At 38.8% G+C, this 27619-nt stretch overlaps 1 protein-coding gene across 5 annotated transcripts in view; it reads right to left on the bottom strand.

Moving 5' to 3' along the window:
* KDM2A (lysine demethylase 2A) overlaps positions 1 to 19413 on the bottom strand; it is a 53941-nt gene extending 34528 nt beyond the window's left edge. For 2 of the 5 annotated variants that reach the window (XM_072423095.1, XM_072423096.1), the window contains exons 1-12: positions 19190 to 19413; positions 11602 to 11676; positions 10786 to 10924; positions 10632 to 10710; positions 10216 to 10262; positions 8883 to 9061; positions 7987 to 8093; positions 7193 to 7286; positions 5169 to 5322; positions 4238 to 4353; positions 3060 to 3186; positions 1650 to 2107 (exon numbers count right to left, since the gene is read on the bottom strand). In XM_072423095.1, coding sequence (XP_072279196.1) covers positions 1650 to 2107; positions 3060 to 3186; positions 4238 to 4353; positions 5169 to 5322; positions 7193 to 7286; positions 7987 to 8093; positions 8883 to 9061; positions 10216 to 10262; positions 10632 to 10710; positions 10786 to 10924; positions 11602 to 11637 — 1536 coding nt within the window. In that variant the 5' untranslated portion in view covers positions 11638 to 11676; positions 19190 to 19413. Of the gene's footprint in view, positions 1 to 1649; positions 2108 to 3059; positions 3187 to 4237; positions 4354 to 5168; positions 5323 to 7192; positions 7287 to 7986; positions 8094 to 8882; positions 9062 to 10215; positions 10263 to 10631; positions 10925 to 11601; positions 11677 to 19189 lie in introns of all 5 variants that reach the window. The other 3 variants (XM_072423097.1, XM_072423093.1, XM_072423094.1) reach the window with 3 other exon arrangements.
* Positions 19414 to 27619: the final 8206 nt, after the last annotated feature.

Below are 27619 nucleotides of genomic sequence, written 5' to 3'. Positions count from 1 at the left end.
ATTTACCGGTATGTATGCTTTTATTTTCTTTTTCTCCTAGGTCTTATTTTCGGGGTAGGTCTTATATTAGGGCAGGTTTACAAAATAGTGCTAGGTCTTACTTTCGGGGTAGGTCTTATTTTCGGGGTAGGTCTTATATTAGGGCAGGTTTACAAAATAGTGCTAGGTCTTACTTTCGGGGTAGGTCTTATTTTCGGGGAAACACGGTATTTGCAACCTAACTCCATCATCAGACCACTCACATCGGTACAGAAGCTAATGTCATTTTCCAGCTTGTAATAACCTGTGAACTTTGTGTGACAATTCCACTCCTTTAATCTGGAGGCTAACAGTTCAAACTTCTTTTTTGACAAAGACAGGTCCCTTACTAGATCATCTAAATCTGATTGGTTTATACAATGTGGCTTACCCTCTTCAAATTGGGGTTCATAACATTCATTACCATTGACATCATCCTCCTGTTCCTTATCCAACATGTCACTGTTAGCAACAACAGAGGTAGGAGGGACTGGCACTGGATTCCCTGCATCATGTGGCACTGGCTTTACCGCGGATTCACAATCAGGATAGACAATTCACGCCAAACTATTGGCACAGCAAGAGGATTTTATTTTTCCTTTTCCTATTCAACCATTGTGTTAGGCCAGTGTAACACACCTGACAGCAGATATGAGGTGCCCAGCTTTTATCCTGATCTCCAATTTCACATCCAAAGTAATACGTGTAAGCAAACCTCACCCTCTTGGTTAGGTTCATGCGTTGATCACACGGGGTATATTTGCCACAAATGTAGCAAAAATTGTCCTCTTTATTACCACAGCTGCGCCTACTCATCTTTAGCTCAAAAACAGACTCACCATGGCCTAGCTGTACTATCCAATAAGATGGTTTCCAACTGGAGCCAAGCCCTTGGTCCATCTCGCCTTATATATAATAATATTATTATATAGCTAATATTATTATATAGCAATTTCTGACGTCATCTCACTGACTTGCCCAGACATGCCCAACCGCTGCTGGAACATGCATGCCACCAGGGGGCGTGATTCAGCAGAGGTGGCAGCAGGCATAGTGCTAGCTGCAACTGTTATAATGTTCCCATTTAAAAATACATTGCCCAATTACCGACCATTTGTACAGCTATAGCACGCCTCTAACTTACAATCTGTACGTGATAGGCAAATTCTGAGTTCAGATTTGGAATCAACACACTCGATATCATGTAAATCATGTGTTACTGATGCCATCAAGGAGTCCAATTTACGTTACCACCACTTAACAATGCATTTTTTTAAAAATCCTTCTGCCAGCACACTGCAAATGTAACCTATACCACAGCCCAACCATGCTGTAGATTTTATATTTTTTCTCTCCAGCATCATCAAAAAAGAAACTCTTGTGAAGTCTTACTATCACCATTCCCCAGTTACCATCATCTAACCAAGAGTCCCCCACATTTCCTGGAAATTATTCTTTTTTTTTTTTCCTGCCCTTCAATTTCTCTGTACTGGCAAGTAAAACTGAAACAACTGATAGGGACCAATAAAAATGTCAAAGTGTACTGATCAACAGAGCATGTAATTTTGGCAACTATTAGGAGGGAAAAAAACAGAACAGACAATAGCAGAATAATATTCACTAACACTCACCTTGACATCTGCAAGCAGAGCATCTGGATCTTCAATGCCATCAGGCAGGCACTTCTTGTGTGGGGGCAGAGATTCAAGCTTCTTAACGAGGCAAAGTAAGCCTTCCATCTCAAACCATGTCAAACATGGAGGTGTGTTGCTGGGCGGTGAGGGAGGGGTAGGTGGAGGTGGAGTCAGAGGCCTGTGTGCAGTGGGGAGGCTAGATAAAATTATCCTTTCCTCCCTGCGCTGTTGTTCACGCTCCCTCTGCCGCCGTTCCCTTTCTCTCCTCCTCTGAAGTTCACGTTCAGCTTTCCTTCTGTCTCTGTCTCTTTTCCTTAAGCCCTCTTCTTCCTCCCAATCTTGATCTGATGAATCATCATACTCAGAGGATGAAGAGGAGGCAGAAGATGAAGATGAGGCAGAAGATGAAGATGAAGAGGGTGTGTCTGGTCTCCGACGGCCATTTAGCTCCAGGTCTGAAAAAAGAAAAAAAAATGAATAAATTACCAGAAACCTGATCTGTATATCAGAAGAAATTTTATGACTTGCTCTCTGCTTGGAAAAATAACAAAACTTTGAAAATTAGAGGACCTATTACCTGAGCAGATTCTGGCACAACCAAAGCTCAAATCCAGCACTGAAGGGTGCAATTGTTTAAGCTTTTTTGTCTGAAAAGCAATACTTATGCCTGGAAAGAGCATACCTCTGCTGAACCACATGCAGTAACATGCTAATCCTGGAAACTAGCACCTTTTACAGAGTAACGTCATAGTTATGTACACACAAGGTTATGTACACACGTCGAATGATTCTTGTCCGATTTTCTTCTCAGGGCTGGTATTGGATGAGAATCTGATGTATACAGAGTTTTGAGGGATCCACGAACAAATGACCGCAATGCAAGTGAAGGGGAGAGGGCGCAGTGGGGTACCACTTCCTCGTTCTCCCCCCTGCCTCCATAGAGCAGAACGGCACTGTATGTACAGTGCTAATTTCTGCATCTTTCTTTTGTTCTTGGAAAGGAGTGTGAAAAACCAAAAAATATTACAGCTCCAATGTTTAATCTCTTTTCCTGAGAAGCAAAAGCAGCAAAACCACGCCTTACTAGGTAACTAGTTTATGTGATGACAGGGGGGTTGGCATTTAGGCATCACCGTAAGATCTTAAGGCCTCCTAAGGGTACATGCCCTTTGTATATGACCTTTCTAGGTATCGGGGACTTTGTTTCTATTTTACAGCATTAAAGACTGCAGACAGTCAAATGTTTCCAAAAGCAAGGCACGATCATTAAACAGCTATACAGGTATGCAAAAACTGCATAATGAGGGAATATGGCTGTTCTCCTGGACACGCCTGTTAACAAAAGCATTGTAAAAACTCTTATTTCAGTATAATAATCATTTGTATGATCAAGAATTAGACACTCACCTATACTTAGCGACTCCCTCTGAAAGTCCTTGGTGAGGTGAGAGCGTTTGGTCATGCAGTAGACATATCTTTCCAACACGTACCAGCACATCTCATAGTAGAATGGGTAGCGAAACTTTGTGGGGACCTGACAGAGAATAACAGGGCTCAGTTATATGTTATCACACTACAGGCCTCATGTATGAAAACAAATGTTTAAATTGCATGCTCGTCCCGCCCCTCCTCCATTAACTTAAAAATTCCTCTTCTCATTTAGAAGTAGTACTTCATGGATGCATCATGGCAATTATTCCAGAGGGCCATCATTTAGGGCCAAAGACTGGGGACAACAAGTAGCAGAAAAGGAATTGCTTTGAGTCAGCCCCGGCAAAAAATCGGAACAAAAGTTTTCCTGAGCTTTGCAGCTCACTTTTGTTAACCACCTAGATAAAGCCTTCAACACCGATCTTTGTTAATAGACTAACAGACATTTAATGGAGGTTCAAGGTGGTATTTCCGAGTGTGGCTCGAGGTGAATTTTACATACCAAAAGTATTAACCCAGAGCCACACTCGGGGTAGAAAAAAAAAATCTACCTGCTCATTTTTGATCCAGCGGCATCCTCAGAGATCCCCGGCCAGCTTCTGCATCACATCCCTGGTGTGATTGATGTGATGCGTCGGTACGCCAGTAAGGCGTGGTTTTGCCGGGAAAATGTTTAAAAGGTTGATTACAGTGATAAAGTTATTAAAAAAAATATAAATAATAAATCTAAAAATGTATTCTATTTTTCTACTCTTGTTTGAAAAAATTATATTTTTTAATAAAGTTTATTTTATTTATAAAATATTTATAATTATTATATTATAATTTGTGTTTCAAACTTTATCATACCCAGGAGTTATTCCTAAGAATTACAGGCCTAAAACATTAAACAACAAATTTACATGCAAAACAATGTACTGCTTTTGACATAAAAATACGGAAATAATTAGACCCCCAGGGGGCTAATAGTTCCCTTTACACAGAAATTTTTATTTTAAAGAAGGTTTATTGCCTGTAGCAAAAATCATTCAACTGACATCATCCCAAGGAAAGGAAACTGACATAATTCAAGGAAAAAAAATGGAGGGGAAGAATCGGATTGATTTCTATAGCAACTTGAATCCAGGATTACAAAGAATTCTATGGTTACTTACCCTTGTTCTGTCCTCAATGCTGTATATCCGTAGCTGTGTGGGGATGTTGAAACTATGTAGAAAATTCCCTCCAAAAACTAGAGTGTCCTGAGGAGTGTAGACAGCATGGATCCAACCTGTAAATGCACAATAAAAAGTGCTGTAAAGTTACAAACTTCTTCAATCCCCAATTTTTGTGTAGGAATGTATTTATTTGTAAACATCTGCAGGGCTTCCTACTTATGGCAGTGTCCCAATCAAATGTTATATCTGGATAATTTGTTGTAATCTGCCTGCAAAATGGTAAAATAATATCGCATATGATTTATTCTAACAAAGCTGACTGTGACAGAAAATCTTTTATGTCTCAGAAGTAAATTAAAATAGAACAAGTAGCCAATTTAAAAATCACATTTGTGATGTGAGCCCCTAGAACCCTTTGAAGATATTTGTTGGTCCTGTAAGTAGAAGCAATATGATACTGCTATCAGTATGCTCACACCACGGCAGTGGCATTACTGCAACACTGTAGCAGCTTGAATCTATGTTCATATTGGCTTTGAGGTTGTAGTGCGGTTACTGCTTCTTTAAGCCAGGGAACTGCTGCCACTGGGGGGAATCTCCATGTATGTACTCACAAAGCAGGTCTGAAACTGCCCTAAATGTTTTTACTATTTGATTTCTCTATCAATGAACAGCCATGCTTAGCTTTGCCCACAGTAATTAAGATCGAGAGCACTTTGCTCCACCAGCAGGAGATAAGAAAATTATGTAAAAGTGCATCTCCGATCCCCAAGCAATGTGCAGGTAAAATTGAGCTTTCAGCTGCATATATTATTAACAAATATCGAGATAACCAACATTGCTGAAGGGCTCAACTCATCTGTATATACAACATGTACTTCTATTTTACAATTCACCAACTAGACCAGAGAAACTAGAGCACTGGTACCTGAAGGAATGACAAAGGTGTAGCCTTGCTTTAATTCCACACGCTGGCATTCATTCACTTTGTCACCCAGGAAGATATCACCTTGTTTCCCCGACAACAGCCAATTCTCATACATTTCTAAATTTTTGTCTGTAGGTGGTATTAGCCAAAAAACCTAATAAAGAATCAAATCACACTATTCATTATGCTTCAAATTAATCAACAGGCAATTGTACAGTCTGTTCTCAGAGTGCAGGAAAAAATAACACAAAGTGAGACTAGTTTTTAACAAATAATTTACAGCCTCTGAAATTATATCACACTATACCTAGGCTGGACTCTTCATGTATCCTATAAAGCTGTCAGGGCAGAAAATAAGAGCTAAGTGACTAGGTACAGAAAACATTATGGATTTTCCTAAATGTAAGAAACAAGATATCTTAAATCATTCACATGGATCATACACAACGATACCTAAAAAGTCACAAGAATCAGAATTGATCTAGAAAATGTCCATTTTGCCTAATTTTTTGATTAGTTGCCAAAATGCTACTTTCAGGTGCACCACAAAACCATGAAGGCAAAAAATATATAGAGACATGATATAAAGACAAGAAAGGACCCATGGTCTCTAACTGGAAGTGTAAGGGTCACTGTTTATATTACATTATGACTACACAATCAATTTTGAATTTACCAAAACTACTGTATGTAATATGAGAGGCTACCCAATTTATCAAATCAATTTGTATGCAACTTAGGCAGGGGCTTGCTCTATAGAGTTATTTGGAGATATCAAGGTGATTATACTATCAAATTATATTGTGTGGAGAGTTCAACTCATTGGATATCAGAGTTTGTATTTTTTTTTTGAGCCAACAAAGTAAATAAAGATACCACTATCTATTCAAAACAATTTTTTTCAAATGTTTGTGGATTATGTTCTAAAAAGGTATACATGCTATGCTGTTTATAAATTAACTTTAGCCAAATCAATGTTATAATATAAAGGACATACTACCAACCTGATTGTTTTTTCCCTATGTAGCAGTAGTGTCCAGCAAACCTGCTAGGTGGTAATTTCAAAGATCTGGTAAATTAAATTTTTGCTGATGAAGACTGGTCACCATTACTTGGATGACTAGACTTCACCCTACAGTCATTCAAGGCAGTTCATTGGTACTACCTGGAGTTGGCGGACCTAGTATTTGCATACATGACCTATTCCTGCCCCTAGTTTTATAGATCTGACATAGTAAAGGGCACACAGAAGGAGCTAAACACACAGATGCTCCCCACACACAACATGAGACAGACACAAGAAAAACAGAAGAAGCAACATTACAAATATAAATGTATGAAGGTGACACTTTTTATGCTGCAAAATAAAATTAGCGGTTTGGTCAGGTGAGGAGATTATTACTGTTAAGCCTCTCCCAAAAACAGATTTGTTTATCTAATGCACGTAGAAGTGGAGACATGTAAAAAGGTTTCAACAAGGGTGTTCCACATGACTAGGAGGAGCTCCCATCCCCCACAGTTTACCTCTTTAGACAACCTATGTGTAAGGCACCGATGATGCCCCTGTTCGAATACATGTATTTCAATTGTTCACCTAAAAGATTACCTGAAAATACGGTAAAGACCACCTCTTAAAGGAGAAAAATTTCCATATCACAAATCCTAGTTCTTTTGCCTCAAACCTGAGAGTTCTGAGTCACCCCAATCCACCCTGTTACATTGAATACAGAGTGAACACAAACAACAAGTACAGCGGAAAACTATTGGTATGGAAAGTCTAGTGACTAAAGCCCATAGATTCTACCACAGGAGTTAAAAAAATATGTAATAAACTATTGGGTTTTTACATCTCCAACATCCACCAAAAATTCAATATTAGGTTTCTACAGACCAAGGTTCTAACTTGTAAATGGCTTTGGTGTAAACTTTTTAAAAGTAGTTTAGCCTGATGTCAAAGGTAACAACTAGATATAATAACAATCTTTTCTCCTTCAAATCCAAACTTCGGTAACAAGTAGCTTTACCTTGCCTCCTCTGAGAATGTGGTACCATACAGACGTGCCACCAAAGTCTACATGGAAATCAGTGTAACAGCCCCGAACACTCATAAGGCAGTATCTAAAGAACGATAAAAAGGATATACTGCTGCATGAAACAATGCAAATAGTATAAAAAGTTCATTATTAGATGGCTAAAGCCCAACTCCAACCCCTAGCTTTAAGCAGAGTCCTTTTCTTCTCATAATGTTTTCTATTGGTGCGCTGTCCTAATAGATAAGGTTAACATCATTGACACCAGTGCAGCTCTCTGCATGCACACGCAATAAATGTGGAGTGTCATTGTGATGCCCAATGGCACCCTGCAATAAATATTGATTGCAGCAAGTAGTCATAACTGTTTCCTGTTTTTTTTTGGCCCTATACAAGCCTATGGGTATCTAAATGCAGCGGTTAGTCAAGTTACTCATCGGAACATGCAGTGAATGTCAACAGATCTAAGAAATGTCTCTAACTAATGTGATAAGCACACATTTGCACTGAGCTCCCAATATTTTTAAAGTGTAACCCTCATTAAGGGGATTTCCAAAAAGAAAAGTAAAAAAAATATTAAAGCAGGGAAAAAAGTAATAATAGAGCAGGGGACATAAGTAGCTTTTCAATAACAGAAACCATGTGAATAAAGCTTTAAGATATGGTCACATGACCAGCCCTAGCCCCTCTGCTTCTCCCTACAGACACAGACCATGGGCATTAAATAAATAGTAAAAGAATGACTTGCAATGCACTATAATGAACTGTGATACGCAACAATCACTCACTTCTGCACCTTGGGGTATTGCATCTCCTGGATGACATTGGTGGATTCAGTCTGTCTATCCTTTAAGTGCCTGGGCCAAATGTTGTCCACCCAGTCTATCTGATCCACCTATGTGAGACAGAAAACAAATATTATTAATTCACAGACCATTGGGAATGCAGGGAATGTTACCAGAGTCTAAAGTACTTCTCAAATAGTCCTTAAAGTAACTGTCCTGAATGGACTAGTAGCTCATGGGATTCAAAAAATTCAACAAATAAATGTTGAATGCAGCACATTTAGCATTTGGTTTGACTCTAGTTTCATTCCAGTAAAATGACTGAATTAGTGACTAATGACAGAGAAAGGAACATGGACATTTGAAGAAAGCCTGCTTGAGATAAGAGTTTACACACTTATCTTTCTGGTTAGATAAGGTCCATAGAGAAAGATAGAGCATTCCTCGAGGGTAGAGGCTAATGTGAATTAGAATCAAAATACAATCCATCTTCACCTTATAAAAATGTTTTTGTACCCTTATTTTTATTCCTGTGACTCCCTTCCTCCTAACAATACAAGGGGCTATGTCTGCCTCTACTTATGACACACACACAGTGTGGAACTGTGTTTCTCCTTTATGTACACTGCATACCAACAGCAGCTGGAGTTTTGACAGATAGGATTGTGCTGGGGGCTAGTGTCAATCAATGCAACAAAGCTAAATGGCAGCATGATAGAAAAACTCTCCAAAAAACACCTAAAGCTTTTAGGCCTAATCTTTTCCAGACATCTAACAGGTCACCCATTCCATTTATCCCAATAACTTATCATTTGCTACTACCAAAAACATTACTGAAATTAGTAGCAGGGTCAAGAGGCCAAAGTTGTATACAAAGCAATCAGGGATGACATGCTCACCGTTGCCGGCCTTTGCACCAGATTTTCCAGCTTGGTGTGGCTAAACTCCAGGCTGATCACATTATATAATTTTTCTCTTTCTTCTTCGGGGGTTTCATAATATTTTGCCCATTGTGCCATTGTCATTTCTATTCCTCTTTGGGTGCCAACATCCATCACATCTACAATACGCTTGCTCCCTGTAAGAGAAGTTTAAGAAAATTAATAGGGTCTCTCCAAATCTATGAAATATTAAATTCCCATCCATCAATTGTCTTCAGGGTCTAAAACATACTAAAATGCCATCAATATGCTCTGAACCACGCTTCATCTAAAGGTTGCTAGGGGTTTCTTGAGCAATGAGAAATGTGACACCAATAATCTTTTTATTCATATTTAAGGGTGAGAGGAGGAGGGTAAGATAAATTCTTTCTACTGACCACCACAATAATATACTGTGGATATAGTAATTATAACAGGGCTTAACTGAAGACCAGGAATTAATTGCAAGGGTTCCCCCATGTTAAAAAAAATTTGAGAGAGGCTGCTTTAAACATTTTTGTGAGTGTCAGAAAGATTATATTTGGCAACAATAAACATCAACAAAGCTTTTAACATGCCACTCCAACACACCTGTTCTGCAACTCACCAACACGCATGGTGTGTGTTGTGGTGTACTGTAAATGCAGCCAGTGCCTTTTGTTGTTGAGTTGGCGTGCACCGTGTTCCTAACATAACCAGACAACAAATTCACATCTGCTAAATAGAATTTTGCATTCCTGTGTCCCCACATCCAGTGTGGTGAAGAGCTTCACTAAAAAAAGTGTACTGTACTTTTAAATAAAGAACAATTATCTTGTCCCTCTCACCCCCTTTTCCCCTAAAATTGTTCTACCTGAGATCCTGGTGTGTTTTAGCAGCTGAGGCTTTACCCATTTGGATATAAATAAAAAGGAAAAAGCCAAGACTGCAAGTAAAAATCAGAATTTCGGTAATTGTGGAGGGGGTTGGATTACTTTAGGTCTTGGGAGGAGGGCAAGGGTAACTGCACATTGTATGTATGTACAACTATCCTTTAAAGCATATTTAATTATTGCTTTGGAATATGCTACTGGAATAGACGATTGGATTATTTTTCCCTATTATCTTCACCTAGGGATCCTGCATGTGACACACTTTCTAGGGACGCAAGATTGAATGTAAATACCCATTCAGATTCAGTTTCCCTCCAAACCTCCCACTGAGTGGGTCTTCTACTTTTTTGAAATCTTATTCAATTTTATCAACGAAAAGTATTTTAAGAAAATATTTACAATTATGCAAACAATAAAAGAAATAACAAATATTCACTTACCAACAAACAACTTCACATCATTCACACTAAAGTCAGAGTCTGGCATTCTGGAAAACGAACAATAATAAATATAAGATCAAAATATATAGTAAACAAAAAAAGGTTTTCTTCTTTACTAAAAAAAAAAAAAAAAAGGGATCTCTTGTCTTCTCTGTCAGAAATATGTGAAGGTAAATGGAGGTCAGCTTCAGTGCCAGATAGGGCCGGATGGACAGAATAACAAATCCAACAATAGGTAAAAACCCCTCATGTATTTTAAAATAGTATGTATAGTAGATTGCCCAGAATTCAACTTTAAGAAATCTGTTCTCATTGTTTCTGCTTCAAAATTGATCACATGTATGAAGAGCGCAACCAGAATTTGGAAAATGTTTGGACAAAACAAATAATTGGAAAAGCCTTAACGTCTCACTTACCTGAGGCCAAGCCCTTCAGATTTTTTAAATATCAGCGGGTTCCTGAGTCCGCCTTCCTGAATGTACCTCATGCTGAAGTCTGAAAAAGAAAGATTTATGAGCAGCATGTTCACCGCTCCACATCTCCTATATTCCCCATTACTTAGTCCCTGACCTTTGCCCTCCATGTAGATGATGAAGTTGGAGTTGTATTTTGGACTATGAAGCTTCTCCTCCAAGTCAAATGTTCTTTTGCCTTCAATTTCCTCATCTGAGATGCCATCATCCTCATATCGACGACGGAGCGTGCTCCTCTGAAGGACAGAAAAATTCAGACATGAAAAAGAAGGTCAAATTCAGCCTCTAACTTACTGTGTGCACTATTTTAAAGTGGAACTAAAGTTCCTTCTTTAAGAAGCCACGGTCAGGCAGGTCATTAGTGCAGAATGGGATAGGTGATGTCCCTTGTGCAATAATCTCTCTTACCTGCCTGATTGCTCCAGGTTTCTGACAAAGAAGTGGATCTGTGCATGCACAGCGTCAGCTTTGGTTGCCAGAATACCTGGTATTACTGGCTCCGTCTGCGTTTGCCAAGAATGAACGAATTCTTGTGTGCATGTGCAGGAGTTATGTCATCCTGGCCTGGCCAATTAAGATGGCTGAGGCACAAGAGGAAGTGAAAAAAGAAGTAGAACAGGAACAGGTGAGAAATGTGGGTTTAGTTCCACTTTAATGAAGAGGATTTTTAATGACATGAATTCGGGGGGTGTGCCAAATACCCATCACATGCTGTAAAGAATAAATATAACTGGATGGCCTAAAAGTGTAGGTCTATTCAAAGTACAAAACAATGGTTAATTACACAGCATAAATATCTTATGTTAAAAATATTATTTTTTGTTTTTACTTCAAAGGTAACCAATAGGTTCTGCTGTAGCTTAATTCCGAAATCTCAGGTTTAATTAAAACCAGAAGCTTCATTCTTTCTTACCAGTCTGCGGCTGTATCGCCCTTGCTCGTCTTCCATATCTTCCAGCTTTATATAACAATCTTCCTTAAATTACCACTAAAGAAGAAAAACACAAAGATGCATCAGAATTAGAACAAAATGTGCAACACTCTCTGCAGATAAAAAACAAATAATCAAAGTATGTCAACCACCCTTACATACATACATACTTACTTACCACGTTTAACTAATCCAATCTCAAAAAGTTGCCCAGCACAAAACACTACTACTACAGGAAGCTTGTATGCAGGTACATTCAAGTAAACTAGGTATTTGTTTCTTAAGGTCAGTGTTCCCCCACATATCTTTCTTTAATTATGTAGCCTTCCAGCACTCTAGGAGCCATGGAGTTAAATGGCTTTTAAAAAGTGTTGCTGCTAAAGTGCAGTGCATTTCCCATACAAAGCTGTATTGGGAAAAATATGAAATAAACAGTACATGTTTTGTGTTAGGTTGACTGACTAACGACTAGACCTGAGCACAATGCATTTCAAGGCATGATACTACAAAGCACGGTGTATATTTTTGATGGCCAGGTGATATCACTGTCTTTATACTGTAACAGGAGCAGAGAGGAGAAAGTGGAAAAGTAGAGTTATGAAGTGATTATAAACAGTAAAAACTCCAGCATGGATTTTAATTTTATACTTTCACAATTATCAATACATTTTGGTCAGGTATAGGAATCAATTCAAACACCCCCATCTAGAATGTCCTCTCAAATTTAACAAATAAAAACAATGAAAAATACCAACTGCATTACTTTGTGGTATAGAGAACTTACACATATTATGTTATACTGCCGAGCTAATATTATAGATGAGGCAATGTTTAGCGTTTGCTTGTCGTGTGATGAATGCGGTCAGCAGTCCAGGAACCATGCATTTTTTGCTTGGCTTACCAGCATTTGCAAGGAAAAAGGTAGGAATGTCTCAAGGAAAAACTGACCATAGCTATGAAATGAGGGCTCTCTCACACTGGTTATGGTGGCCGTCATTTTGTAACACCAAGATAAAAGTTACTACAAATTACCCTTAAGGACTGGTATATTTATTTATATATTTGTATATGTATATATATGTAATTTCTATTCTTTGAAAGAGAAGGTAATATTCTGGGCAGGTTCCTCTCCTCCTCCGGTGTCACTGTCTGTATCTGTTGGTCATTTGAAACCCCTATTTAATGTACAGCACTCCGTAATATGTTGGAAAATCCTGTTTAATAATAATATTAACATTGGTTGTGTTTAAGCAAGCTCACTCTTTTAACAATTCATTTCAATGTGTAAAGGATTAACTAGTAAAAAATGAATGGCTTTACATAAGATTATGCATTTACTAAACCTTGATTTGAGGAAGAAGACAGAAATGACCCTTGAAATGGTGAAAGATAATGCTGATGATGCAGGTACAGCTGGTTAACACTCCACTATAGAGTAACAAAGCCTGACATGGACAAGAACAAAAAGCTGCTATCCAGGAAAGGTGTGCAAAGATTGTGACTCTCGGATTAAAAACAAATCAATTCTTTTCAGATGCCACTTTCACCTCCTCCTTTACATATATAGAAGCAGTGGTCTAATTTGAGGTAGAACCACAACAACACAAAACATACAGGGCAAAGATGACATGTTCATAACAAGGAAAACAGATGATCACCAGCAAAAACACTGCTGCTGTGCATAGTCACCAATTTGTATAATGTTTGTATAGAAAATTAAAGCAATCAAATTTTTTTTTTTTTTTTGGTAGCATTTTGGTTTTTCATAGCCACCAATATTCTCTGAATGCAGACACCTCAGACCTCTCCCCTTATCCTCTGTTCGGCACCCTGGACCTGCTACACGTTCTCTCTACATCCAACTATTCTGACCTGTTTCAGCTCCTACATTTAGTTCTCCGACAGGTCACCACTCTACTCTCTATGCTTTTCCTTGGACCGTCAGCCTTTTTCTCCCCCGGTGTGTAGCTGAACAGATTCATTACCCCCTTACCTTTGTGTGCAGCTCCTCAGACCCATAAATAGTCTACAATGTGTGCAGCTGACGTGGTGTGAACCTCATATCCTTCCATGTGTGTTGTACATAATATACTCCAAACCATTTATTTTTACATTCACATTCAGACCACATTCTATATTCAAACTTTTCTACTCTACATACTGTGCTGTACATTCTGACAACATACCTGATTAACTTAACAGTTTTAAGTTCTATACTCTATTGCGCTGCATTCTGCACATTGTGCCATTCATACTATTCACAATTCACCACTGTGCACCAGGTACCTCCAGGTAGCTAGCAGCTAAGACTGAGCACTGCCATATGACACAGAGAGTGATGTCTCCGACCCATTGTACACATACACATTGCAAAGAAGCATGGGACATTGAAATTCCCTATAGGCAGAAACCTGACACTGCACCCGCTCTGCTGCCATCTAGTGTTCAGCCTGAAATTGAGAACCAACCACAGACTCCACATTTGTAAATAAATAAATAAAGTAATGAGATAGAAAAACAGAAAGGAAAGCAGGCCCTTCCCTTCTGCAATAAACCACCTAACTGCTTCAATTTGTTTATTTATTCAGTTCCATTTTTAAAACTGTTGTCATTTTTATATTTAAAAAAAAAATTATATTTTCTGGACCTTTTATTTACCTTTATTTAACAGTATCAATTCTCCCATACACACTTGCAAATAACCAGAGCCTATTTACACCAATTTGATGCGAGTACAAATTCATTATATTGGCAGTGTGCATTGGAATGCTATCCAGAATGAATAGCACCCGGCCGCAGTAGGTCATGCATCGCTGCAACAGTGGTATGAATGGGTCATTGGGAATTTTGCAGGAGTATGGCCCAGTACATGGCTATAATAAATGAACCAAGATGCCAATTAGGTGCTAATGAATGGGGGGGGGGGGGTGTAGCATGCAGATAAAAGTAAAATAAATAAAACTGATTCAGTTGAGTAGAGGTATAAAACAATTGGAAAAGCCAAGCACTCTTAAATTAGACTAGCTGAATGCAGTTCACATATAAAACATCTCACACAATGGCAAGGCACAATGTGGTCCTATTGTTTCAGCAATGTCTTTCACAGGCTAGGATAATGGAAGTTTCCAGATGTGCTGCCCAGGCTCTTCTACATAAGAACAAAGTAACAGACAATGGCCAGGACTGAAAGAACAGTGACCAGATACGGGAACGTAGTGCAACAGATGAAAGACATCATGCACACTTTCCTTTTACTGATGGAAGATGCCCAGTGGCACCATTAGCTCAGACATACAACCAGTGGAATCCTGGTTCATTCATTTATAGGGCAGAAGTTGGCTTTTACAGAAGGGTTACACATGATCTTAGTTTGAAAAAAATGTAGACACTTATATATCCCTTGGTATACCTCTAGAGGGGCATTGGGTTGGTCCAAAGTCAACTAAGCTGCAGGACAATGATCTCAACCACTAAACCAAAGTCATAAAGAATATTTATTGGCAAAAGAAGAACAAGGAGACTTAGAGGAGATGGCGAGGTCACCACGGAGCCTTGATGTCAGTATCAACTCTGTCTGGGATTACATGAAGAGACAAAACTTAAGGTGCGTACACACTTCCAATTTTTATCGTTCAAAACGAACGACGAACGAACGACGAACGATCGATTGGGCAAAAATCGTTTGTAAAAAAAGTAACCAACGACGCTGACGAACGAGGAAAGTCGTTGGAAACGAACGACCGGACCGGCGGATCGGATTGGACGACGATCGTTGAACATCGTTCGTGTGTACGGTCGTTCGTTGATCGTCCATGTTCAGAGCATGCGTGATGAACGAACGTCCGTTCACTTTCCTGTCGTGCACATAGTTCCTCTATCGCTTAAACGATCGTATCTATTGTGTGTACAATATCTACGAACGATCGTGTCGTTATCTCTATGTGCAGGATCGGTGCTATACGATCGTTCGTAGATATCGTGCAGGATCGTCCGTCGTTCGTTTTCCAACGATAATAATTGGAAGTGTGTACGTAGCTTAAGAATGCCAAATTCATAGAAGATAACAAGGAAAATATCTGTCAGAGGTTCTAGCTCTCCTTTACAATTCATCTCCCATTGTGTGTTGCTGCTGGGTTTTTACTCTCTCTACAAAACAAGAAAAAAATCTCTGTAATGGAGCCAAGGATAAAATAAAAATCCAACAGATATTCTAGTCATCCCTCCCCAAAAATAACTTTTAGCTGAGCAAACACTAAAATAAGGTTCAATACACCTAAATAAAAGACATTTCAACTCCTTATTCATCACTGAGCTTTTAAAAATGAGCACTTAAGTTATGTACACATGCACATGAGCAGGTACCATGTGACATCCTAATATAAGATGAAGATGTATGAACATGAACAAAAGACAGGGCTATGATGAGTGCCAAGATTAAAAAAAAATAATTCCCAAAGATAACTTCCTGGGCAGGTACAGGAAATCATTTATTACCTGCATACATAAACAAGCTGTCATCCATCAGGACTTCTAACATTGTACAACAACCACAAAACAGCAATAAGAATATAAAAATACAACCACAAGGTTGTAGTAAAATATTAGTATTGCTGTTTTCACAAAATACTTTACATTACATTTCTTAAATGTATCTGTGAGTATTCCTAAAGCATGTAATCAAATGTTTACCTTTTACAGCACCAGGTTCATACAATAATATAGAAAGCTTTAGAGCTGCCTGAGCACATCTACAGCCAAGTCCTGAGCACTCTGTGTGTACTGAGCTCACCTGGAACCCAGGACATTCCTGCCACCATTTAGGATGGAACCACAAATTGAATCTCCAGAGATGAAAACCAACAGATCTTGGGAAAAGAAAAACATCAGATACAGTCTATAGTCAACCTGGTAAAGGGGGTAAAGTAGAAATGGCAACAGGGATTCTCCATAACTCCGTATATGATATCACATGGGAACTTGTCAGCCCCTTTAGGATAGCAATAAAATAGTAAAAGGAAATTGGAAAAAAAAAAGAAAAAAAAAAAGAAAAACAAATAAATAAAGAGCCTTGCCATGTACAAAATTTGTATTTTATGTCAAGTAAAGGTTTAATAAGTGTCACTTATATTACAACTATTGTATCGCTCTTCTATTGGTCCTCTAGTTTCAGAAAATATACAATGTTTCAGGTTTTTAAGCAATTTCATGTTTAAAAAAAAAAAAAAAAGAAAACAAAAAAGCTCTGGCCTATTATGTATAAAAACATTAATTTGTCTAGTCTGGGCAGTTTTCTAAGTGCAGTTTTAAAGTGGATTGTAAATAAACATCAAAATCTGCTTATTACAAACATCAAAATCTGCTTATCACCCTTATATAAAACGGTCTTTATTATACCTATAAAGAAAATATATGGTATTTACTTCTGTGTATCGTACAGGAAAGTGAAGTCAAAATCATTCTGGGAGAAGAAGCTCCAGACCCTATTAGATTATTAGAGTCTTTGGCTTGGTCTTGTCAGAATACTGAGGTCCTTCTAACCTAGGTGAATATAATTTAGAACATTTATTTAAATAAAGAACAACAAACTGATGAAATGAATGGACCTCAAATTCAAGTTCTGCCCCAAATGATAAAACAAACAGCTACCAGCTGCAAATCTACATCCAAAACAACGACCACAGAACATCTCAGAGAGCTTTATTTTCAGGCACAGATCACTTAAACCCAACATATCATGTGTCACCCTACAGAGTGTCACCCTACTGTGCTCCTACAGGTACTGTCCAGCTTCAATACCATCAGTCAATGACAGGGAACAAGTAGACAACCCAATACAAATTATTTGCCTTCATGGATTAAAGATGAAGGGTCAATAAATTCCAGGCAACTTTTCAGAAGACCATGGTATCCTCCATATTTCTCTTATAAAAGATCTTGTGTGATTGGACCAAACCCCGACTCCCTGGGCGCAATGTTCCAGAACTCCCACATTACCATGCAGATGCCTTGTCATCTTTCCATGCATGTTCCTAGAGTAAACTTATACTAAATATGAGAAGGTCAGGAGGTCTTCTGTAAAGGACAGATGTCTTTTTGTATCTAACTTTAATGACCTGGAACAAGCATTAGGGAGCTTCAGCCTGCACACGAACAGAACATTGAGGTATTGTTACAGCGATGTGATCATGAAGGAGTACCAGCATTTGTAGATGGCCTTCTGGGGGTGTCTCTATACGGGTTCTCTTTAAATTGATTCTTCTGGCAGTATGACAGGTTTCCTTTGGAGTTCTCATGGTCCATGAGACTATTAGAAGGATCCACAGGACAATTCTTCTCAAAGTTTTTCTATAGACAAAACTTTTTTTTAGTTTAAAATAGGATGGGGAAGGATTAGACCCCTATTGTACCGTTTATGCCTCGCTGCTTGTATTCAAAGTGACCATGCTCTCTGAGCTGTAAAGTGATGGAAGCGTCAACAGCTACAGGTAAAGTGACAACTGTACACAGTCTAAAAATTGGCACAAAAAAAATTAAACTGAGACACATCAATAATCATTCATCAAAAAAATTGGTAAATTAATTAAATGATGGCGATCCACAAAGGTTCCTAACGGCAATGAGCAAAGTATCAGGATGGATATACTTTGGTGGTTATATGTCATTCTGCATACTGATGTCATTAGACAAAAAATGAAGTAGGAAAAGGAATGTCATTGCAGTGGTCTGCCAAATTCTATGACGTATCATATGTATAACATGTCGGCGGTGATCTTTACATTTGTTTAATATTGATCATTTTTTTTGAACAATCACCTAGGCTTTCCCTAACTTCTAGAGATTTGATTACTTCCTGTTGAGAGGAAATCTGACCAATAGGAAACAAGCAGCAATGACTGACAGCAGTATAAACCAATCACCATTCAGTACCAAAATAAACAAACTGAAAAACTGGGTATCGGACAGATGAATGACATCTAAATGTATAACAATTTGAGCAGCACAATGCTACTGGATTTCCCTGAATTGTAGTTCCAATGGTGGAATATTTTTTTTTACACATACAATTTATGCGACAATAAAAAGGAACCCCAGGTAACCTCCTCCAGAGATCAGTGTGGAGGGGTATGCAGGAGCCCATACACATACAATCACATCTCTATAGCCACCTCTAGATACACATCTGATGGTCACAAAAGTACAGTCAAGGCACTTACTGTGGCCACACCACCATAGTCTGCCCTCTGATAGATCCCATTGACTGCACTGCCATCCAGATAAACTCAGCGGAGAGAAGCTGCTAAATGGTTGTTTAAATGGGAGTGCAGCTTCACTTGGTCACAGGAAGAAGATTTAGGGAAAGAGGACCCGTTACCCCTAGCAACCAATCAGCTGGCAGACACAATGTGAAAGTTTCCACAACAGCTCCAGGATCAATGGAGTGCCATTGTCCCCATGTCGTGTAGGGGGGCAGACATTCGCCTACCTGTGCCCCATATTCCCCATAAGAAGAGCCCGCACACACCACAGGGCGCCCCCCTCTCCCTCACTGCCCGGTTCTCCGCCTCCTCACCTCAGCCAGGGCGCCCCATTCCGATACCGGGGCTTTGTTAGTGCAGAGAAGAGCCGATATGTCAACACAGTCCAAGCACTCGCCTGTTCTCCTCCTCCCCCCGCTGACGTCACAAGCTCGCTGAAGTGACGTCACTCACCGCTCGTAGGAAAACCTCCGAAGCCTCTCAGCTGCACTCCACAGACGTCTCGGTCGCCATTTTGCACCGAACCAGAAGTGACGCGACCGGCGGCAGCTGTACGGGGAGGGGTCAGAGCAGCAACACTGGCCGGGGCTTGAGGGATGGAACTGAATGCGGATTGGTTACGGCTGAGTAAGGGTAAATATGATTGAAGAAGTGAGAGAAAGTCACGCCCATTCCTTTGAGCTATATAACCAATAGAGGTTCAAATGCAAATAGACCATATGCGGCGTGACTGGAGTACAACATGCCAATCAATGTGAGTGAGCGCTGCGATTGGTTAGAGGGGCGTGCATGAGTTACGTCAGTGGGCGGGAAGAACAAAAACGTGTAAAAAGGTATACAAATGGGCGAATATTGTAAATGTGAAGACCTGTTGTTGGAATGACGGAGATAATTATTAAATAACTCGTATAATTGTTTATGCGTGTAGGTTTGCGGTCTGTGTTATGTTATCTCTTAGGGCTTCAGGTGCCCGGATTTAAAGTGGCTGAAAAGGAGTCCCTATGTGGTCACGTGATAAACCAGGCGCACGTTTGTAGTCTCACGTGCACTATGCAGGCGCATCCTCTGGGATCGATCAGGGTAGGACTTGTGTACTAAGCCACGCCCCCAGGATGGGTTTTATGAAATGAGAGGTCATGTGAGGCTATTCTCAGAAAGGGAGCAGGATGGACAGAATAATGGAAACCCACTATTTCAGTCTGCATTGCAAATCAGAACAACTACCCCCTCATGTGGTTTTGTCAGTGCAAAGGATTTGCAGCTGTAACAGCCAAGAGTTCATACTATTGCTTAAAATGGGTTAGCTGATACTTCAAAATAAATCTAAACTGTAACTAGATGGCATTTAGTTTGCTAAAACACAATACAACGAACGTAGCAAATTGATATTACAAATACTGGTCAACAAACATTTTATTGCCAAACAGATTGAAGTCATTTTAAATTATGTTTGATGCACAGATTACAAATATGGTATTGGTTTTGCTAGATTAGCTCTAGTTTTGAAATAATGACCTCCATAATAACCTTATAGAAAACTAATAAAACATGAGAATCAGGCAAAAATAAACTAGAAATAAACTACGTGCATACGTATACAAAATTACATTTTTGAAAAACCTAATGTCAATATATTTTATATTCAGTATATTTACAGAACTAATCACAAAGAAGTTATTGAAAAACTCAGTTTGTATGATTTCCTTTTCTGCTGATGATCAGGAAAATCACGTTGAAGGCTCCAGAAGTAATCATTTATCGGTTTCCAAATCTGGGGTCCTACAAAGGTTCCTGCTTTTGATTTTTAGTACTCAATCCAGGGAAGAATCTACAAATGTATTTGAAGCGCTAACAAATTTCTTCATTAATCCAAACATTATGTGTAGTGGAGGGAGAATGATTTTTCAACCATTGGCTCATAATGATGTTTGCTGCACCTTTTTTCATGTTTTCCCTTGGATGCCATGTTTTCCAGTGATCCCACTATGTTCTACTATCCCACAAGCAGATGAAACATGACCCAAATGTATTTTGCTACATTTGTGCTGAATATTCTCAGCAAAAACAGAGAAGAAACATTAAAGAATTTGTGAAACAAGCATATCCTGCATATTTTGGTATTAAACTGGGGGACCAGGATAAGTATTGGGCTCCCCATATGGTATGCAAAACTTGTGTGTAGTGTCTACTTCAGTGGAAAAATGGAAAACTGAAAAGTTTGAAATTTGGTGTACCTATGGTATGACAAGAGCCCAAAAATCATTATAATGATTATTTTTGTGCTATGAATGTAAAAGGTTTCAATTGTTACAAGAAAAACAAGTGGGAGTAACCTGATTTGGAATCCGCAAGACGACCTGTGCCGCATGGTGCTGAGGTTCCCATACCAGTGTTCAATACACTCCCTGATATTCCTGTATATGACATAGAGGATATGCAGGGTTTGGAGTGTACGCTAATCCAAGAGTTAGCAGTGGAAGTGAATATGAAGGAAGTGTTTCATCAAACCAGCAGTTCTCCCAAGAAGAGCTCAATGATTAAGTACCCATGTTTCATCTGCTTGTAAGATAGTAGAGTAAAGCAGGATCATTGGAGAAAAGTGACATGGCCTCCAAGGGAAAACATGAAAAAAGGTGCAGAGAACATCAATAATGAGCCAATGTATGACAAAAAGAAAATCATTTTCCCTCCACTACACATAAAGTTGGGATTAATGAAGCAATTTGTTAGAGTTCTGAACAAGGACAGTGATTGCTTCACATACATTTGTAGATTCTGCCCTGGATTGAGTACTGACAATTTTAAAACAGGAATCTTTGATGGACCTCAGATTTGGAAACTAATAAATGATTCAAATTTCACAAGTTACATGACTGATACTGAAGCCTTTGCCTGGCACAGCCATGTCACGGTTGTCAAGAACTTCTGGGGTAATCATAAAGCACAAAATTATGAAGAACTGATACAAAACTTTGAGTGCTACTATGAGCATAAAGGTACACTATCTCCATAGTCATTTGCAAAAAATTCCAGAAAACCTTGGGGTTTCAGTGAGGAACAAGGGGAGAGGTTTCATCAAGATATAAAGGTGATGGAAGAAAGGTATCAGGGCAGATGGGATGAACACATGAAGGCTGATTCATCAAGCAAAATCGGAAGCTCGCTTGCTCATTTGTATTCGCGATGCAAAATCGGAAGCCTTCAATCAATTTATCAACTAAATTTTAGGCGCTGACGTATTTCCGCGGAAGTTAATAACTGAAATGATCTCCCTGCTGGAGCCGCACATCCCCGCGTATCTTGTGTTCCGCTGGCCGGCATCTTACCGGTCCCGCTGGCACGACAGACGACGATGGACGGAGGACGACGCTGGAATACGAAAACGACGCTGGATGAGCACAGCAGGACCAGGTAAGTATGGATGCGACAAAAATACGGGGTTAACCATCCTAGCCTTTTTTTTTTGCCCGTACGAAGGTCGGGCTTAACGGCAAGGTGGTTAATAGAATATCTGTTTACTGGTGTACAAATCTAAAGTATCATATCAATCAATGATAATGAAATGTCCAATTCCAAAAAAAAAAACAGCCAGCTTTGACAGACTGCGCAACTGCTAATTGCAAGTGAATTTCTATCACCTGTGAGCTTAAATTTGAGCATATATAAGGGTGTGGTTTAACTTGCTTTTTCCTGTTCTTGGAGAGGCTGTTGTTTTGTGTGTTATCCTAATTCATCTATGTTGCTGCATTTGATACTTTGCTTACCCTTTAGCACAATAGCTGCTTTTTTTTTAAAACTTTGAATGTTTTAATGTGCATTTTGCAATTTTGAAGTCAAAGTTAATGCTATTTTATTGTGTTTGTGGCCATATTGTTTGATTGCAAAATTCTGCCTTTATTACCACTTTTCAATGTTTGTCCTGCATAAATATTTCTAATCCAGTTTTCCACCCTTGATAGGGCAAAATTGCATATTGGTTTGGTGAGTATTTTTTGAATGCAATATTTGTTGGGCCATTTTTGAACTATTTTGGCTTTACATGGAAGTGTGGGTTTACATGTGTTTTCTTTGTTCTTTTTAATTTTTTTTGTCATTTAGTGATGTGATGTGTGTGTTTTTTTTTGTTTTTATGTGTTTTTATATTTTATTGTGACCTTTTAGCAAATGTTTCTTTTGAATAAAGTTGTTTGTTATGTGATCTCCTTTCCAATCTCCCAGGACACACAGTTTAAAAAGACAATTGTGATTGTTTTCAAGCTGTTCCTTCCTCTGAATTATTTGTAAGGCTAAAAACAGCATAATTGTCTTGTTAAATCTCCGTTGTTTGATGTGCATAGTTGTGCGCCAAGGCAGACCCGCTACGTGTGCCTGAACTGTTTTATCAGTTGAAAAATGCACCACACTTTTGCACAGTCCTCATTCAGGTAAGTTTTTATTTTTTTGTGTATTTTGCATTTTTTGCTTCACATGCACTCATGTATGTATAGACATGAGTGCACATAAAGCCAAACCTGTATGTATGCATTTATTTGTGTGTACATATACATAGAAAAGAGAAATTATAAGAAGAAATAGGCAAAGAGGGCTTTTTGGAGCATATTGCTTCACATTGAAAAGATTGCCTATTTCTTCCTATGATTTTGGATATCATGGGCTTGGCTACAAGCAACATTCATGGAGGATATTGCTTCTGGTTAAAAGAAGGAACCCACCTTATCTGCTTCAACTACCAAGCTGAGGTGAGTAAGTCAATATATATATAGTGGGCCAAGATCTAAAATGCCATTCAAACCTGCAAAAACACCCTGAAGGGATGGAAAAGCAAGAAAATATTTGGCACAAATTGGATTTGGCCTTGGAAGATTGATATACTAGTACTATTTGTTTTGTGTAAACACCTAAATAATGCATACACTCCACTATTTATCAGCATTAAGTTAAGCAACAACACAACATCTGTTCATTTCTAAGAGACCCTGCTTGTGAGCTTGGCAACCTGGACCTTCTTCCATCACCATCAAGTGTGTTAGAATGAGTATGCAACTCAGCTGGACAACTAATTGACAACAGTTTGGACAGCAAGTGTGCTTGTATACAATAGTGCTATGATCAGGCAGCACAGCACAATGACAACAAACCTATAACACAACTACAAATGAACAGAGGACTTGTGTGGGGACAAATCAACATGAGTGAAAATGTCAGACTATTCAAAAAAAAAAAAAGAAATATAAACCATGACAATTTATTCAGAAAAAGGCTATGTACATAATACATTCAGATACCAATATGTGACAATTGGACAAAGGCAATGAGCCACTCAAGTAGCACTTTGGAGTGAAAACCATGCAAACATTTGTACTCAATACTTGTGGAAAAAAAATGACAAAACATTGCTGAAGAATTGCTAAACAACAGAAACTGGCATTACAAACCAGGCACAAAAACATTGCAGCAACAGATGAAACTAACAATCATAAGGATTACAAAAAAATCACATCAATGCATACCATCCAAGCAAACGTACTTAACACACACACACCATTGAGGTTAACATATACTCCTGAATCGGGCAGCTGAAAATGTATCGCCTTAATTGGCGTATTCGAGATCTTTGCTCATCTTTGCGGGAAACCGGCAGGTGAACTCAGGCCCGACTCTCGGTAATAGAGCTTGCTGACTGGCACGTACGTACGCGCATTTCATTGATAAATCAGGGCTATGATGTCAGACTACTGCTGGAGCCTTCAACGAGATTGTCCTGATCCTCAGCATAAAAGGAAATCATACAAACTGAGTTTTTCAATGACTTTTTTGTGATTAATTCTGTATACTGAATATAGAATATATTGATATTAAGTATTTCAAAAATGTAATTTTGTATAATGCAATACTAGTTTAATTTTGCCTAATTTTTATGTTTCATTAGTTTTCTATGAGGTTATTATTGCAGTCATTATTTCAAAACTAGAGCTAATCTAGCAAAACCAAAACCATATTTGTAAACTGTGCATCAAACATAACCTAAAATGACTCTAATCGGTTTGGCAAGAAAATGTTTGTTGACCAGTGTAATAATATGCTGTGCTAACATTTGTTGTTAGTAAAATTGTCTATTCTGATTCCTGTGTCACAAAAACTAGAGCCAATTCAATGAAACTGATGTTATTTCTGGATTCAGCAGACTTGAAATACACTAAATATTTTAAAAAATCCTTGGCATGTGAATTTTTTTTTGAGCTGTGTAATAATACAATGATTACATCTACTTCTATTTTGATTATTGTTAAAAATGTTATTATAGATACAAATTATTTTTTACATAACAGTTACTTCTATCAGTAAGCAAAGACCGGCCATTTGAAACCATGTTTCTTAGCCTGACCAATTATTGAAAAGTTTTCCAGCCACAGCAGAATTACACTGTATGGGATGTGACCAAAGGGCAGGAACCTTTTGCGAGGTATGAGGGTACGTAGAGTTTTAACCTAAATGAGGACCTATATTGTTCCCAGCACACCCAATGGGCAGCAAATTTCTCCCCTCAGTCGTTATCAAAGGCTTTGATTTCCTCCATTCTCATGATTTAATCGACCTTGTTCACCCATAAAGACTAATGAAGGAGGGAACATCTGTTTCCAATATAAGGGGAAGAGCTGAGGCTAAGAGGTGGCCATATAGAGTTTTCTTTGGTGGTGCATGAGATCTGGAAAGATAGATAAAGTATATTCTGGGGATGGGGAGATGTTGGTGGCTTATATGCCAGAGTAGTTTCAAAAATATCTTGCCAATATGGTTGCAGGACAGGACAGGCCACTAAATATGCAGTACCCTCCCCCTCTCCACATTACCAGCAAGTACTTGGTAGCGAAGGGAACATGCAGTGTAAAGAGACTGGGTCTCTATATCAACGAAATACAATTTTATAGATTTACTCTTTTGTGTATCAACACACAGAGGTTTTGTGGGCCAGTCTAGTTCCACCACCTCCCATCCTACGTCTTTATGCCATTCTGTACCAAATTTAGGCACCAATTTGTCATAAGCCCCTATGAGTATTTTATAAATAGATACTAAATGACGTGGGGTTTCTGACAGGGTACATGGTTGTTTGAAGTTGGTTAGTTGCCAGTTTGTTTGAAGGGAGAGGTGGAAAAGCTTACAAATTGTGTTTAGCTGTATTTTCAGTAACCATGAATTGGTCAATAGGGCTCTCATGTCTGCCAAGACATGCCTAGTGTACCCTTCCAAGTGTTCTATATGAAGTCCAGTAGGGAATGAGAGATTGTCAAACAGCATGAGTGGGAAAGTCTGGGATGATAAAGAAAAGGGATCAGAAACCTCGTCTTTAAAGTAGCACTGTTAAGTGTTGAGTCAATTGTATGTTGTCTAAATAGAGGTGGGGTATACAAGCTAGTGATCTTAAATCTAATGTAGACAACTTTTGCTCTGCTAGGGAAGAAAGTTTACTACTGAAGGACTCCTGCCATTCTATTACTCAAGTAAGCAATACTGGTGGGAGGTATATTTAAAAGTTTGGCAGGCCCATTCCTCCTACTTGTTTACGTCTGCAGAGGGAGAAATGTTTAAGTCTTTGTCTTTGGCCCCCCAAACAAAATTAGAGGAAAGTGAGCGGAGTGTATGAAAAAAGGCTTTTGGTGGAGAAATGGGAATGGTGGAAACATAGAGGAATTTAGGTAGAAAACACTGTCATCCTACCAAACCACAATATTGTGAGCCTTTTCCAGTGGTCAAGATCCTTTGTCAGGGTCTTAAGCAGTGAACATACTTAAGTCAGAAGGGACAGCAACACCCAGGTATGTAATATTCGTGGAGCACCATTTAAAGGGGAAATTGACTGAGATTTAAATGGCTAACAATTGAGGTAAGTTGACATTCAGGGCTTCTGTTTTAGATAGGTTGACCCTGAAATTGCTGAATTCAACAAAGCTGTGGAATTCATGGGAGTGAGGGACGGTGTTGAGGGGCTGCATCACGTATAGGAGGACATTGTCCACATGAAGGGTCATTTCATGATGATTAGTAGGTATTGTTGCAGATAGCAACTGCTAGATGTTCCATGACCAAGGCAAAGAGGAGAGGGGAGAAAGGACAGCCCTGTCCGGTACCGTTAGGTATAGCAAAAGCATCCGACTGGGAAACATTAACTAATACTTTTGGTCCTGAACTCTGTGCTCCCCTGAATCTGTTGAAAGGTCAGGTCCAGGTTTCATTTGACCCTATTGAAAGCCTTCTTTGCATCTATAGAAATGAGACATGTTGGAATCCTATATTTTTTAGCATAGGAGATCAAATGTATTGTCCTTGTGGTAATGTCCCTTGCCTCTAGGCCTGGGACAAATCCCACTTGATCATTATGCACATTAAGTAAGGATATGGGCTGGTAATTACTGCATAAAGTTGGATCTTTCCCTGGCTTTAGAATAACAGGTAAGGGTGAATATATGTCTTGTGGTTCAGTGGAATCACAAGCCTTTAAAATAAATGAATAGAAAGAAAGTAATAAAGTAAGAAATAACGGAAGTTAGGTGTCATTCCAGGTTAGAGCACAACAGTAAACAGGGTTGGAAAGCAGAATAATGTATGCTGTTACCAAAGCTTAAAGCAAAACTAAACTAAAATAAATAAAAATTATACTTACCTTTAATCCTGCAGATCCCTCAATGGAGCTGGACCTTCCCACAATCCAGAGCCTTCTGGGATGTCTGATATAGGTATCCCCG

The sequence above is a fragment of the Pyxicephalus adspersus genome, chromosome 10 (genome assembly GCF_032062135.1).
Source record: "Pyxicephalus adspersus chromosome 10, UCB_Pads_2.0, whole genome shotgun sequence".
Classification (NCBI taxonomy): Eukaryota; Metazoa; Chordata; class Amphibia; order Anura; family Pyxicephalidae; genus Pyxicephalus; species Pyxicephalus adspersus.
This window is presented reverse-complemented; position numbering and strand designations above follow the sequence as displayed.